General features: G+C 39.3%; 2 protein-coding genes across 17 annotated transcripts in view; one reads left to right on the forward strand and one right to left on the reverse strand.

Annotated features, from left to right (window-relative positions):
- The window catches only part of LOC111242848 (uncharacterized), a 164,911-nt gene that overhangs the window by 69,158 nt on the left and 79,637 nt on the right, over positions 1-16,116 (reverse strand). For 2 of the 9 annotated variants that reach the window (XM_086978085.1, XM_086978081.1), the window contains exon 1: positions 8,869-9,912. The exons of the other annotated variants lie outside the window; for them this stretch is intronic. The gene's annotated coding sequence lies outside the window, so the exon portion shown is untranslated. Of the gene's footprint in view, positions 1-8,868; positions 9,913-16,116 lie in introns of those variants that run through there. 9 annotated transcript variants of the gene reach the window in all.
- LOC111242844 (long-chain fatty acid transport protein 1-like) overlaps positions 1-16,116 on the forward strand; it is a 65,426-nt gene that overhangs the window by 20,271 nt on the left and 29,039 nt on the right. For 6 of the 8 annotated variants that reach the window (XM_022787719.2, XM_022787723.2, XM_022787720.2 and 3 more), the window contains 2 exons: positions 11,238-11,388; positions 14,726-14,963. In XM_022787719.2, the coding sequence (XP_022643454.1) occupies positions 11,238-11,388; positions 14,726-14,963 (389 nt within the window). The remainder of the gene's footprint in view (positions 1-11,237; positions 11,389-14,725; positions 14,964-16,116) is intronic. The other 2 variants (XM_086978076.1, XM_022787726.2) reach the window with 1 other exon arrangement.

Consider the following 16,116-nt stretch of genomic DNA (forward strand, 5'->3'; position numbering starts at 1 on the left):
GGTACTAGGGTATTAAGACATGTGCATGGGCCAAGATAAGTTCATGGTTCCGCATTGATGCCAATACGCGCGTTTCCACGTTTGGAAACAAACGAATGGTTATATTACCTCAGTTTGTTAGGAGAAATTGCACATTGCCAACTGTTCCGTTCGGTGTGCTCACTTCAGCCAGTAACAAATTTCAAACTGACGAGGCTTAGAATTAAATAATGTTGCCATTTTAGTGTAAAATGCTGATAGATTTTAGCAAGGCGATGGTGGTGACTTCCATAAATCCACATGGTGTACTTAGGTGTTTTCTATTCTTCGTTACCGATTTGCTGGCTGGTCGCTATGTTTCGGCGTTGCGGTTGTGTACCATTGTGAGGTTTACGCCAGAGGCCAGAGGATATATACACACACACACATATGTATTACATTAAATGACGTCTCTAGAGCAATTGAAGTTATTGTTAACATTGTTGTATTAACACGTTAACAATATTGTTAACATGGCGAAAGCCACACGCGACAAACAACACAGTCGCTAAAAATTTCTTCTCTTGTAAATGCTATTGGAATTGCTATTCGAAAATTATGTATTTTGGTTTTAGCCTTCTATTAATAGCTTTTAGCGTTGTAAAAAAATAGTAATAATAGGAATGGGAGTCGTATCAGTGAGAACTGTATTATTCTTGCGATGGACAATGATCTATTATATGATATATATATATGAACTGTTATTACAAGGCCTCCGCTCTTATTGGTGACGTTATTCTCGTACTTGTATTATAAGCAAGTTTATATAGCATGTATAGCTAGCGACCCAAGCCAGGTGAGCTTCAATTGTTTATCGCTGACCACAATATCGGAGGACGTTCAGAATGACCAATGAGCAAAAGTGATGCTCGTACTAAATACGGTACTTGTGTTACTACGACCATTATCATCGAACCCTACTCATTCTCATGAGACTAATTAGAACATCGATAGTTTTCCATCTACTGATCGCTAAAGTGCCGATTGGTTTGTCATATATATTGAGGTGTTATTTGACAAGAGCCTTTAGTTAACAATATCCCGACAGCTTTTCCATTACCATACGTATCATTCCATGTACGTACCATTCCGTACGCCAACGACGTGGAATAAAACATATGTGAAAAAAATTCCAACAACATTTCTGGCCAAAATCGGTCCATATCGGATAATAATAATAATCGGATTGCGATTCCATGATGGACAAGACAAGTAGTTGAAAAATGATTTTTGCCAGGCGGGGCATAATTGATCGTGATACGACACACTCGGCAAACATGGGGCCAATATATCGACATAATCCACGTCAATAAACTGACGAGATGGTTCCGCCAAGTAATAAAAGCTCTAAGGCAGAGCAGTAAATAGTACGAAGAACTTGAATCCTTTTGGATTACCGTACTACTGGGGCTTACGGCGTATTCCCCTTGTTGTGTAACAGTTCGGGAATATGACTGATATCGTCTTGCGTCGTGTGTATTATAATTGCCGGCTACGTCGATGTAGATGTCTGTATATGTAAAGCTGTAAGCGTCTTGATATGTTATTTTATGTAAGAGATACAACGATGACGACGACGACGAAGGCCGTTCATTGCCGTTCACGTAAACGGGTCGTTGCTCCTACCGATTTGTGCGCCGATGTGTCACACATATACAGCCTGCCACAGATTGCCAACTGTGTTTCGCTCCATACGCTTGTGCTTCATTTATCCGACTGACCGACCGACCGACCGACCGAACCAAAGAAAAGCCAGCCAGACCGCCTGACCGCCCGCCCCCCCGCCATCGTTGGGGAATTTCGTGGGACAGAAGTCGTTACTTACCAACAACGAACGGTCGGCTTCATGTCTGGTTTATTTACCCTGTGGCTTTGTCGTTCGATGGGCCGTTCGCTGGTGTGTTGGTCCATCGGTTAGTGGATCCATTTAACTCGGCTGGCCAGCGCTTGTTGCGCGCGCGCGCGCGCGTCTAAGATCGACCAGAGAAAATGTGACAGAGGTTAGTCGAAGGGCTGGCCGTTTAAGTAACAGAACGGGCAGCTCTATGTACAGCTGTATGATAGCCGTCACTGTATTTGCAACGGCACCGACGTTATCGTTGTTTGCCTGTAGATAGAATAAATAACCTTACGAGGAAACTGTAATGTTTATAAATGTTCTTATTTGAGTGCGTGTTTATGTACATATTCGATATATGCATGTATAGTTACATAGATTATTAGTACATAAGTAAAAATAGGAGTAGCAGAAGTAAGAGCTCCGCGGTAATGTTAGGGGCTCAACCGTGCGATGCGAGCCAGCGATTGTGGACGTAAAAGCTTGGAAGTGCCTTGATCTAAAATAGTGAATGGTAATAGCTGCAGCTTTTGCTAAATAGTTTTTGCCCTTGCTAGTGTCGCCGTCTGTTGCGGGGTTTGAAACTGAGGTTGTAAAGACAGAGGATAACGTCTGGAGCCTATTCGCCCAGCGTAGAATCCGTAGAGCGCCAGCCGCTGTAGCTAGGAAGGACATGAATAAACAGACGAAAGGATATCCCTTTCGGATTGCGACAATTTTTCGAAATTGCTATTTTAAAGACATGTATATTGGTTAGGTAGAAAACGTGATAACAACGCACGACGTGAAGCAACTGTTTTAGCTCTTGTTTGTCATAAATAAGAAATGCAAGTTGAACTAAAAAGAGGAACTCTTGGAGAGTTCCTCTTTTCGAAATTAGCGAAGTATCGAAATTAGCCATAGGGAACCATTGTTACTGTTAAAAACGTCCGCAGATGGTAAAATTTTTAATCGCTTCAACAGAAATCAGATGCGAGCTCGAGTTCGATCATCCTTTGTTGCCTTGCGGTAGAATTATATTAAAAAACATTCATGTTTCTGTGGCTTGTAGTAAATGGTAGGTTTAGGGAGCGATCACTACAGGATTCTATTTCGTCAAATGAAGCATGTCCCGGACGTAGCACATAGAGTATACTGTTTGTTTTTTTTATCATAGATGGGCATCAGATTGCTGCACTCTGTCGAAGCTACGCTACCTTGTGCCATTGAATTGTGTCGACATAACAAATAACCCGAACTACACCTATCGCCGTTTCGATTTTCCAAGACCACATTATATTTGCATATATTTAAACATTGTCAATATGGCCTACAACAATTAGGCATCCTTAAATATACAAGGAGTATTTTCAACTGTCTTTGTAATCCATATGTACGAGTACCGGGTTACATACCTAGTGTCGCTGTGAACTGTTATTTCGTCCTTTTATTATCATCGTTATATGAATGTAACAGAGTGTGGCTAAGTACATCCGGAGTCGATGGGCTTGTCAACAAACTGCCTAAGAACGATATAAAATATTTTCTTTATGAAAAAAATCAGCGGCAAAGGACATTCGGCTTTTGACTGGCCTTGCGCGCCCCTTCAGCATGACTTTTTGCCGGACAGCCATTAAATCTAAACGTTTGTTTTCCGGCCCACTCGAAATAAGATGAATATTATCTAGTCGCATGTTTAAAGACGCTTCCACGCAACTCTGTTCCAGTCTCAACTTGTTTACTTGGCCACTAGCTTTGAAGTTAGAATAACCATGTAGAACATATCGTGTCTGTCTCACTGGAACAATCTATCGAACCATTGGTGCTTAAGTGTCTATTTGATTTACGTTTGTCTCCAATACTAAACGTCTCTGTATTCTAGAGACGTTTGTTTGAATATAGTACGAAAAGGTGAATGTTTATTTGAAAATAAAAGCCGACATAATAGAAAACCGCCTATCCGCTACTGAAGTTACCTTAATAGGTCTTCATAGATAATTTTATTATTGACCGGTGTTATACCTTAAAAGAAAGACGAAGTTCTGGTTAGTTTCGTTGCTTAGTTTATATTCAAGGTCTGTCGGAAAAGTGTATTGCTTCTAAATAACTACTAGCCTAACACTCATTATAGTCTTTATATATGTTTTTATGTAGTATGTCGCCTGTCGGAGCTACGACCCAGCGACACCATTTACGGTTATGTTTTCATCCATTACCCGCGTAACGTTCAACGTCAACACATCTGCGGCTTCATCTTAGGCCAACGCAATTCCTCTAACTTTTTTTTATTCATATAGATTCGAGTATTTTTATGGATTGACGTTAAACTGGCAGTAACAAAAAATCTGCTTGCTTTCAGAACTGAACGAAAGCTTAAGGCCGTGTATAGATTGGGCTGCTACAAACGAATCTGATGGATTTTGAAACTGAGAAAATTTTGAGCTATCTGGACAAAAATAATGGTTTTCAGTTATCTGTTAGAGTTACCCTTTTTCAATTTTTACACAGGTGCCCTGGCGCTCTGACAGCTTCTAGATAGCCATATATCTACCGTATGTGATTCTCTAGCTTCTCGGAGTAAAGCGATAGTGAGATATGCTCATCTAATTGTCGACTCTTTCAGGACATGAAAATCTCCGTAATCACACGGACCTAAGAATGAACGAGTTGAAGCCAATGGTGGATATTTCTTCGCTCAATCTGTAACAAACGTCTAGCAACAAGATTCGGCATTATCTCAAAGTAATTAAACTGTGTGTTTTTCGATAATCGTGCCGACGGTTCATGATCTTTTGGGAGACTTGAGATAGCGGGCTGCATTTATTCTATCATCTTCGGCGAGTATCTCATAGCAGTAGATACCTGAATATTCAACGCAAATGATATAATCACCTAAAGTCCGAATTCACTCTACACTTGATTCTCCTTCAGGGTGACGCTTGTGTTTCGCTTTATTTCCCCCTGACTGGCAGTAGAGATTGAACTGTGTCTCGTCTATGACGACCGTATACCCCATACAGGTTTTTTATTGATTAAAATTCCGCGCGTCGTATGCGGAACACACCCCGCGCATGTCCAGCTGGCCTGCAGTTCATTCACAGAGGACCCATTTTTTTACTCAATGTCCGCACATTCAGAATTTGGGTTATGCTTGTAAAATCAATTTGGGCCGACAGAGCCTTTCAGACTCGAAGTTTTCGCGAAAAGCTTCGACTAGGGCGTTGCGTTTTTGTTCTTTGGGTCACTACATCAGTTACCGCTTCGCTATTGCTCGGCACTCCAGGCTGCGTTCTTGAAATATTTACATTATTCACGTACTGGGCTTTCGCCCAAGGCTTCCTCTTCTAAGACGTTCACCAATACTCGATGGAATTTCGCAGGCTTGCGGCCTTCGAAAAACAAAAACCTTGATTTTCGACACTAAAGGATGCTTTGCTTTCTGACTTTATTTTACCTAGAGTAACTTAACCGGTTTTACGCTGAAGTATTCGCAAGCCATATTTTATTTGCCCAAAAGTCTGCCGCGTTCATTTCGAAGAGCTGCTCAATGTTATGGTTTGACCGTAAAACCTTAAGGGCTGCGGCGCCTCTATTCGAATATTCCCACATTTCGAAAAAAAAAAAGTGAAAAGTTATAGTAATTTAACTTATCAGACCGGTTGGTTAATACCAATGAAATCTGTAGCTCGTCCGAGTGACTCTAATGGTTCAATTACGTATATGACGTGAATGACGGCCAAAAGCTTTGATTGCAATCTATGACGAAATTTTTTAATATTTTTTGTTTCACTGATTTTTTCGGTGCAAGTATTTTTATTTAGCCACTGTTGCTATTCTACAGCTGTTTTTAATGTAAGTGTACTAAGTACGTAAGTATATATAAGTGCTTCTACTCAAATCGCTTAAGGGTAGGAACTGTCACACAATCCCTCATTTGTTTAACCCGTTGCAACATTACTAACTATGGCGAACCGTAGACTATTCAATATTTTAAATATGGATATTATGACCTTACTTTTAAGTAGCTCTAATGTCTAGAATTGAAGAAAAAGATAAGCTACCTTGTGGGGAGCGACTGAGTTCATTGACGTTGCTATTATATAACAGGTTTGTGCTAAGTACTAGAAATATTTTGTTTGAGAAGTGCTTTCGTATCGTCTATTTTGCCCCTTAGGTCAAGCGATACATGTATTAGATGCAATGTTGAACGTATTCTCACATTAGATATGTCAGGATATTTTCTATTTTCTAAACATAGCCTATTATGCCGTATGGCCGATTTTAGTAGTCGGGGCACTGAGCACTTGGCGAAATTGATTTGTTGCTTTGTAACCAAACCCAACATGTCTTAAGTGCAATTGGTAACTGCTATATAGTCGTCGTGCTAAAAGTGATGTGTCGATTCTACCGGGAGCGTTGGCCATTGCTTTTCTGTTCATCTCGTAGTACCTATTCATCGTCAGGGTTGTCGCCGACGTCGCGCTGATCGTCGTCGTTTATAACCTTCAAAAAAAGAAGTACGCGATGCGCTAAGAGAAGCCATCACGCCACCGTGCACCGACCATCTTGAAAGTTACCGCGTTGGTCTTTTTAAAGAGGTAGTCAAGCGATGATATAGTGTATGGCGCTGTACGAGTAGTACTTCGCGTATTGATGTCACAACCGCTGAAAGTGGCGGATATCTAATAAGAAAGCCAACCGGATATAAGATGTTCAACAACAAAGCTGTCCGGGAAATTATATAACAATTTGACACGAAAAAAAAAAGTCTTACACGAAAAAGTGACTTATGATTTGAGAACTTGAAGCTGTTTCTGTTGTACTATTACACCGAGTCTCCGGATGCTTTTTTTTTCTTTTTTTTTTTTCTTCTGTGAAGCGATTTTGTTTTCGGGACATCCAACTACGCGATCTTATGACGCTACGCATACACTGAGCGATATGAAATCAATGTTTTTAAAACTCGATAGTCTTGACTTCACAATTCCGTCACGTAAATCTGTCGATCGGAAGTTATGTACGTCAAGCGATTTTTTCTGCTATAATTTTCGTTTCAGATAGGCTAGCAGATCTACTGTGCCAGGCTGCATGAGCCGCCGCACCAGTTACATATATTTCCCGAAAAGCCATTCTCCAAGCACTAGATTCATTGCATCCTCGACATACGACGCACAGACTAAAAAAAACACATGTACAATACGACAAGTATTGATAAAGAATACATAAAAGAATTGAAAGAAGACAAAAGTATGCTATTTTATTTTTCTGTGAAAAGAATATTTCAGCACGACAGATATGTGTTTCGCACACACACCGTGTTTGTTGATTTGCCTGTATGAACGGCTCAGAATAATTTAGATTTCATCGACAACTGTGCGCAATTAATTAGCCCATCGATAACGTATTGGCCGTTTTCTAACCGGATAGACATATCCGAGATGACATAAATTGCCCCTTGTAGTGACTGACCGATTTCAGAGTGGGTTGACGAAATCATTATCGAGCCTTGGGTAACCATCAGATGGTCAAAAGATTAAACATCCGCCACCATTACCGCTAACTACCGTTTAAAAAAGCGGCTGACGCAAGACCATTTCTTCGATAGTGTTTCCTTTTACTAAAGAACATAACGAAATCGAGCCAGGTCTTTATCACAGGTGATGAAATATCGATCGTAAGCTATGGGAAAGCGTAAACGGACGCCAAAGAAGGTGATGCTAACTGTTTGGCGAGAGGTGGAAAGGGATCGTGCATTGTTATTGCTTAGCAAAGTCACTGACTTTTACCGTTGCTGGCAGAAAAACTAGCAATAAGCCACCATCAACAACAACAGATCTACTAGAGCTTAACTTTAAAATCTACATAATCATTTTCTTTTGCTTGTGTCTTTTATATTCTTAGATGCCTTTTTGGGCTTCGAACGGGTCCAATAGATGCCGAATTGCTTGGAGACAAAGTTATTTCCCCCATTTTAGCAAATTTGTGAACATTATTTTAGAAGATTAATTTAAATGGGCATATTGAAGCTGTTGTATCATACAAGACTAATTTACCAATAGGTATTTTTGCGACATGCTATTTATTCAGATATACTATAAATGCATACAGATATGTGTCCTCCTAAACCTAAGCGTCTAGAACCTGCTTTAGAATAACCCCTTTAGATTCCTTTACTTCAATTTGATAAATGATCCATGGAATATTAGAGTTTTGCAGAAAAAAAATATCTGATTCAGTATCTAATCGAGCTGCGAACGCTTGTTTATCTATTGTTTAGCTATTTCGTATTGAAACAATTGAGCTCTTAGTGAATGAACTCCACAGTAGGTTAATGTATTTGTTGATGGTTTTTGTACCGGTTGTAAATACAGCCGACAACAAACGTGTGAGGCGCAAAAAATATTCAACGATAAATAATGGAAGATTAAACAAGGAACTTGTTAAAAGCTTTGTCGAAAACTAAATCTTTCAACAAAGCCGCATGTAATCCCATTGTTGACTGCATGGAGAAACTTCGAAAGATCTTTTGGCCAACCTGTTTTTGACGCATCATAAGGCTTAATCAACCCAACTATGCAACAAAAGAAATAGTCTATAAGCGAAGGCTCTTCCTATGGTTTAACAAGTCGTAAATTTCTGCCTGCGGCTGCAGCTGCGTTGTAGATGGAAGAAGAAAGGCCGCATGATTATAATAATCATAATAAGATAATTTACATATATTCACATTTCACCGTAAACGTCTGGTACAATTTTATAAAATGAGATTTGTGCGTACCGTTTATTTTTGGGATGCATATTGCACGCTGGGAAAAAATCTTACATTACAAAATCTCGAAACATCTATGCCAGTTTTGAATCTGATATCACATAATTTTCCGATACTTTACGATGGAGTTTTTTTTCTAGTTTTTAATTTCAATGATCGTCAAACGACCCAAAATAGGTGAGGTAACTGAGCAAAATCTTCATCACATAACACTTGAATGCTCCTCGTTTTGCCGGTGTGTTCCGGACTTGTAATAGAAGTCTCCTACCTTTCGTTAGACCTGGATTTGACACTCGTGCTGCGCAGATATCATTTGGGACGTTGTGTTGCGTGAAGCACAACGTCCGCCGTACGTTCTGAACGTAATGACACTTAGATATTATTTCATTGCACCTTGAGATCCGAGATTTGCGTCACGTATATTTGTTCTCACGCTTAATGGGTAAAATGGCGCACTTTTCCACATGCAACACTAGGTTAAGTCTTCCGTTCCACTCATGAAAGTCTAGCGGACTTCACTGTATGGATTTCGCTTGTGAACGAATCACAAACTCGCCCGTATATTTTCACATCATTTGCGTATATTTTAAGCGGGTATAAATAACGGCGGGAAAGCTTACATAAAATACGTACGTCAAAGGGCTTAGTTTAGTAAGCTAAGGGCATCCAGACGTCACGCTAGACCTCTGAAAACATTGACCGCTTACACAACTTTTACGTACTTACACCGCTTTAGGCATATATTCAGGTCGAATAAAGACTGGTTATTGCACAATATATTGTCGAATAATATTGCAAATATAAAACCGTGGATTTGGCTAACTTTTAACGCAAAGTTACGCAAAAGTTCCACAGTCGGGATCACAGTTAGGCTATAGCGGACGTAATATAAACTACAGTGCTCGCCATTAGCGTGTAGACAGGGGGTTTCCTAGTTCATGATAATTCACAGTGACGATACTCTTTTACGGCATAGAGCGTCGGTTAGAAATAATCTAAGCAATACATCAATTAGATCGATGTTCACAAATGAGCTGCAAAACTTCATTGCAAGTTTTCTACGTTGCTTAGATAAGTGATTTTTTATATTATAGTAGTCTTGAGTCAGTTTAAGGGTGTGGTTTGCTTTGTTTGTAAAAAATTTGAGGAAACTACCGAACGACAATGTTAAAAGGTATCTTAGGATCGAAAAGAGCCAGGCTGGTTTTTAGTGAGAGCTTAACTGGTCCTTCAGTTGTTCTGGCTGCTACCACAGTCTTCGAGATATAGGCTTTCAGCGACACGTGAATAGGTGATAGAAGAGCGTCCCAATAGAATTGAGTCATAGCTCTGTGCTATCCAGTCGCAGTGCCCACTGCTTTAGGTCGATTGTCGCGTCAAAATTTGATAGCTTCCATCGAACGCTGACATCTTGCCCTAGGTTATCCACGTAGGCGCGATGACTAGTCATGCCCTGCTGAATATCAAAGCGACGTCTGCTACGTACTACAAGATCATTTGTAGGAAGCACAGTGTCGATTTGAGTATGCCGGCTCTTGAAATCCCTGGACGAATCACCACGTAGTCCAGACAAGGGCGGGAGGCTAAAATTGATAGTCTGAGTCAAATGGCTCAAGTCGTGGATTAGCGTCCACTGTAATAATGTTCAAGATTGCCTCTATCTAATCCTAGGATATTCGCTCGTCAACAATCACTTGTCCCAGGAGACAACATGGATCTGACAACACAGTTAGATAGAAGCATTACATTATTTGTTTATTGGCAGTGGATTTTATCCTAATACGTTTCCAGTATTTGTTTGAGAGATTACTACAATTAAAGATGAAGAGAAACATGGACGTAAGTGAGCGGTTTCCGCTATAGTACAAGAATCGCGTGCTCCTGATTATGCCTTGTTTCCTAGTGAAGATAGAAATAATCTAAAGCAGACGACAATGAAATTCGATAAAAGATATCAGCGAAAGTAATCAGTAACACAATAGTAAGGTTGCTTTATGTCGTAAGGTCGTGTAACTTGTTATAATTCCGTAGATTGTTACAGCTATGGCAGATACGAGCGTATTTCAGAAAGATAACGTACCTAATGTTTGATGAGGATGACTCTGGTTCTTAGGCATCCAGCTTCAGTGTCTGACCTTGAGATTATCATTTTACGCTCTGAGAAAATGTTTTGACAATTGATAAGATTCATGATTCGTATCAGGTCAGAATTTATTGATACTAGCTTTAAAAATAACGGGCCCACGGCTGCCAGATCCGCATGTGTTCTCGATTGACTACAGGCTTGCTATAATTTAGACGTGGTCCGAGTTCGGTCGTCCTACATTTCATTTCCGATTAGGGCCTGCGAGCTCGAGACCAACATGTGAATTTCTACAGCCTACCTTCAATATGTGTACTTGCACGATAACTTCTTCTGCTCAAGCTATGTCTATTTTATGCTACGACCGTTCTAAAATGGTTAAGTTTTGTGATGTATTTTGCTTTTCATATGCAAGCTATGGCTATAGTGGTACCTTTTATAAAAATATTAAAAGATAAAGTCCGTTGGACCCCGACGGGCCGGTGCAAGATGGCTACGTTGACTCTCTCTCATCTACCTCTATCATAATTGTTATTATGATTGGTTATTTTTAGGGGGCTGATACGTCTCTTACACACGGCCGTCTACTTCAGGAGCGCGGTTCGGAACAATCGTACGGTGGCAGAACTGTTCGAGAAAAGCGTTAAGAGATGGCCCAATCGGATCGCATTTCGCTGTGATGATACTAGATGGACCTTCAAAGAGGTGACGATTTATCAGGAGGGCATCCTTTGATCGTTCTTTTTACTTAGCGATTTCGTTCTGCAGTCAATTTTTTTCCTTAATAAACCATAACGTACTTTTAGAATATACTCCTATTGTCCCAGTTCTGACGTTTCGACCTATTTCATTATGATATATATTTTAACAAATGTATATTCATAGCGCGAGCCCAACCATCCGGTTGCAATTTTCTTTACGACTTAGGCTCTATGGTATTATTCACTGCTATAAACACCGATAGCAATAGGTAAGTAAGTACATTGCTTTTATTAATTATATATACATATATACACATATACATATATATATATATATATATATATCTGCTTCGATTCGATTTTGTATACGCAGCAAACACCCAGCAAAGGACTTTAGCGTATCAAGGTACACTATATGGCGATGAAGAGCGATATTTGAACTAATCTCTAAAAGTAGAAAGAGGCGTTTTTTTCTTATGTTTATAATTAGTCCGTTCGACGAAAACATGGCTAGATGACGCTGGTACCTGTTCGAGCGGATAGATTGAGTAGTTTTTTGTGGATCTCTAAAAATTTCGCTAAGGATGAATCTATCGTGTCTAAAACAAGGGTGTTTGATGTAAGTACGATTTATACACATATGCAGTTTGTCACTTGTGGATGTCTTCGTAACACAATTGACTAAACATCAGTGTACACGCATTCTTAATGTACAGACAGACATGGTGATGTTGTGCAAGTAAGATTTTCAGCTGACTCGCCCACCGGGTACACAACGGTAAGCTGACACTGTCACAATACGTATCTGAAATTTTGTTAATTTTTACGTAGCAAAAGTTGACCTTCTGCTTGAGAGCGTAGTTTGCTTTTACAGTAGCTAATTGCAGCTGGAGAAAAGTTCTAAGCTATACGTTTTAAGTAGTCTGTGCTACATAATGCGATTGTAAACATAATTAATTTCGAAATTTTCGATGATATACTGTTATTGTGATAGACTTATCGTTTTGATGGCCTTTCAGTATGGAACGACAGATTCATCTATGGTTTCGTACTAAATAAACTAACCCTGTTATCTCAAAACAATAACAAATAACATCTATTTACAGGTGTTTCTTTTTACAAGTATTGCAATAAATTAAAAAGTTAGGGTTATTACTGTACCGCACGTTCAGAAACACCGAGGTGTTTATAGCTATCGGAGCTGTATATGTATATATATCTCAAACATATTGATTGTTTCTATAGCTCTTTATAGCTTTCAAGTCGCGCGTCTCAGCTAATACCGGCTCGGTATCATTTGAGTACTGAAATTTGAAAAATGAACTCAGATTGTGGGAATACCTCTATTTAGACTGAAGGTAGAATGCCTTGAAGACAAGTGAAATTTCTATAAACACTCCCTACATTTCGCAATTGGATTACGATTAGGGCAAAAAAAGGCTGCCCAGGTCCATAAAAAGAACGTTCCACTTATAGGCAAAGACGTTTCTCTCGCTTTCGTTCTAGAAATTTCGGTGGGAAGAAAGCTTTTCGTACCACTCGAGCAATTACGGGAAAAATTGACGAATTTTTTACGTGACATTTTCATGGCTATGATGTCGCTAAGGAACTAAATATCCACTGCTAAACAGTTTTAAATTATTTGTAGAAAGTTAATTCGAAAAAAAGAGCTTGATGTTTGAACGCTGCATGAATCGATATAACTTACTCGATCGTGTCCCTACCTGCAAAACGCTACAGAGACGCAGCGAAATAGAACCATCTCCGATCACGAATGACAAACGAAAAAAAGAAACACGAAAAAATATTCTCTACAGAGCTTAAACTCATGCCAAAAAAGGCGATTCTTATGTGTTTTGCAAAAGGAACCGTGCATCCTATGTTGCTGCCACTTGGCGGAACGATTGAGTTCGACCCCTACTGTTGACAACCAGCAAGAGATCTGCTGGAACAACAATGTCAAACCACATACATCTTTAGCTAATCGGGAATAGTCTGGGGAAGTTGGATCAAAAATCTCAGTGGGTACGCCGCATGGCCCGGATTTTGCACCATTAGACTATCATCTGTTTCCGTCTCTATGGAATTAACGGTGTTAATTTAGTTTCAGGGGAGGGATGCGAAACTCACTTGTCACAACTTTTCGCCCAGAACACTCAAAGGTTCCGCAGTGATGGGATAATGGTGTTATAAGAGAAATGGCAGAATATCGCATATTCAGTTTGTAAATGTTATTATAGACTGTAAAAAAATATTACTTTATTTTTTTACCGTTTATACGTTCTCGACAACCCAATAGATAGCGTGCATTAGTGAGCTCGGCGCAGAGTAAACGGACGTTGACGCTTTTCAGAGATTGTCGTTAATGGTGCAACATTTGTAGTCTACAATTGGCAGAATACAATGGATATTCATACGTTATTGTTTCAGTGAATATGATAACTATAGCGATATAACTTACCCAACGCGACATTCTCCAACGTAAGTATGTCTGCCATAGCTCGCAAGTTCGGCTATCAGTAAATTGTACTGAGCGGGCCATTTACTAATTTCTACCAATTCAATACTGAACGTTTCTCAAATTTTGTTAGCCATGAATCCCGCAATTTCTATAACTATATGTTGAACATGCCACTGGAGAACAATTTCGAAATATTTACTTATATAGTAAGTAAACATTTCGATACAAAGCGAGGTATATGACAGATATCGATTTTGATGTTCGTTTTGTTCAAGTTCGTATTCGCGAAGTTCAGCAAACAGCGACGGTGCATTGTACCTAACATAAAATGTGCGAGGCAGTTACCTCCAAGACTGGCCTATAATCGAGTAAAAGTAGTGTTAGGCTGATTTAGTTGTATGTCCCGAATTAGGGTTTTGATTTTGTTATTTAGGGTTCATGTGGGGAAAAGTGGCTTACTTAATAAATAGTTGTACTTAATAAATAGAGGTACATTGTATTCACGAATACAATAGACCTCAGTGGCCTTTATTGCCCTGTTGTTCAACAGTATCTAAAGCTTGGTAGCATTCGTGTTTCGTAAATTCCAACGCTCTATTGGAAACAACTAACGTACATAAACGTTAATATGGCCAATTGGATCTGCACGGTGCTTTGCACAAGCGTGACATCATTAGCTCACAACAACTTCAGCATTATAAATATTATAAAAGTTATATATAAGTTGTGCGGTGAAAAAATGATATACAATTGTGTGTGTGTGTCTGTTTTTAGCGTTTTGAGACGTAATTAAAATCTTCTTTGGTTCGCTCTATAGTTCTATTTGCTCTATAGAGTATTTTAGCGTGTATCTAAACTGGCTTTTTCAATGTCTTTGCAGGTAGAGGAGCAATCCAACCGAGTGGCTAATTGTTTCCTCCAGTTGGGCTTCAAGCCTGGCGATGAGGTGTGCCTTTTCATGGACTCACGACCCGAGTTCGTCATGATGTGGCTTGGCCTCTCGAAAATTGGAGTTGTTTCTGCCCTCGTCAATAACAATCTGCGTCTACAACCACTCGTCCATTCTCTGTCCAGTGTACCCGCAAAGGCTTTCGTTTTCGGACCCAACCAGGCTTCCGGTGGGTGGCTAATCGTACAATTATTACTATCAATCGCAAATATATTGTCGAATCGTCGTTAACATTGTGACGTTTGAAATTCTACGTGCCTGAGATAGTCGAATTATATGGTGGATGCCCCTATGTTTCGATGTTTTACGTCCGGTGTTGCCATTAGGCACCCTATCGGACGGCTGGTTCGCCGCACGAAACGGGATCTGTCCCGTTTGCTCGGGTTCGAACCTGCGCCACGAGGTGTTCCCAAGGTTGCCAGGCAAATATTTTTCCCACTAGGCTATTACGGGCGCCTAAAAAGACATAAGCATCCTTAGTTCTATCCAAGTTATTATGCCAAAATATTTCATTTCGATCAAGTAAGTTTTTCTTTTCTTTCTTAATACACTTGCTGACAAGACATGAAGAAAGAGATACATTTCTCCTGGAAGTTAGCATCCAGCGACTGTGGTAAGAATCGGTCGGTGTGGCACACTAGTGTGGATGCGGGGGACAGCCACCAGAATTATATTTATTTCCGTTAGACACTTACGTGTCCGCAAAAAGAATGTTTCTAGTTACCTTGTATCATCAGTATATGATCTGTGGATTTTGGGTAATTTTAGGATTGACGATAGTGGAACAGAAAGACGTAAATATCCCAGCAAATGAGAGGGAGAAGTTTATTGCTTTGGATATGTTTGAATTAATAGTGAGTGACATGCGTCTAAGCGAGTCGTTGTCGTCATTTTTTTTTCTAAATGTTTATATAAATAAGCACTAGATTCATACTTGAATAAAAAAAAATATTAATTAAATAGGCAAACAAACTAGTGAAAAAAAAAAAAAGCTGAAAAGATTATAAATAATCTAGATGTGATTCACATACATAGGTCCAATACGCTTCTTTTTTAAATAAGAAGCTAGGATATAGTTGTTTCGTGCATTCTCTCTTTCTCTCGCACCGTTATTACTCTCTGAATTTAAGCAAAAAGTAAATTATTAGATGGAAGAAAATTGCTAAAAGGTCATGAGAATACCTATATATAAATTATATTATTTTTATATAAAAAAAATCTAACGTATTGGAATATGTAACGAAAATAGATATGGAACGTTAAATGAATAGCAACCTGTAAAGGAAAATGAAAAAGTTTATTATAGAATAATGAAAAATTAT

The sequence above is a fragment of the Varroa destructor genome, unplaced genomic scaffold, assembly GCF_002443255.2.
Source record: "Varroa destructor unplaced genomic scaffold, Vdes_3.0 BEIS01000001.1, whole genome shotgun sequence".
NCBI lineage: Eukaryota > Metazoa > Arthropoda > Arachnida > Mesostigmata > Varroidae > Varroa > Varroa destructor.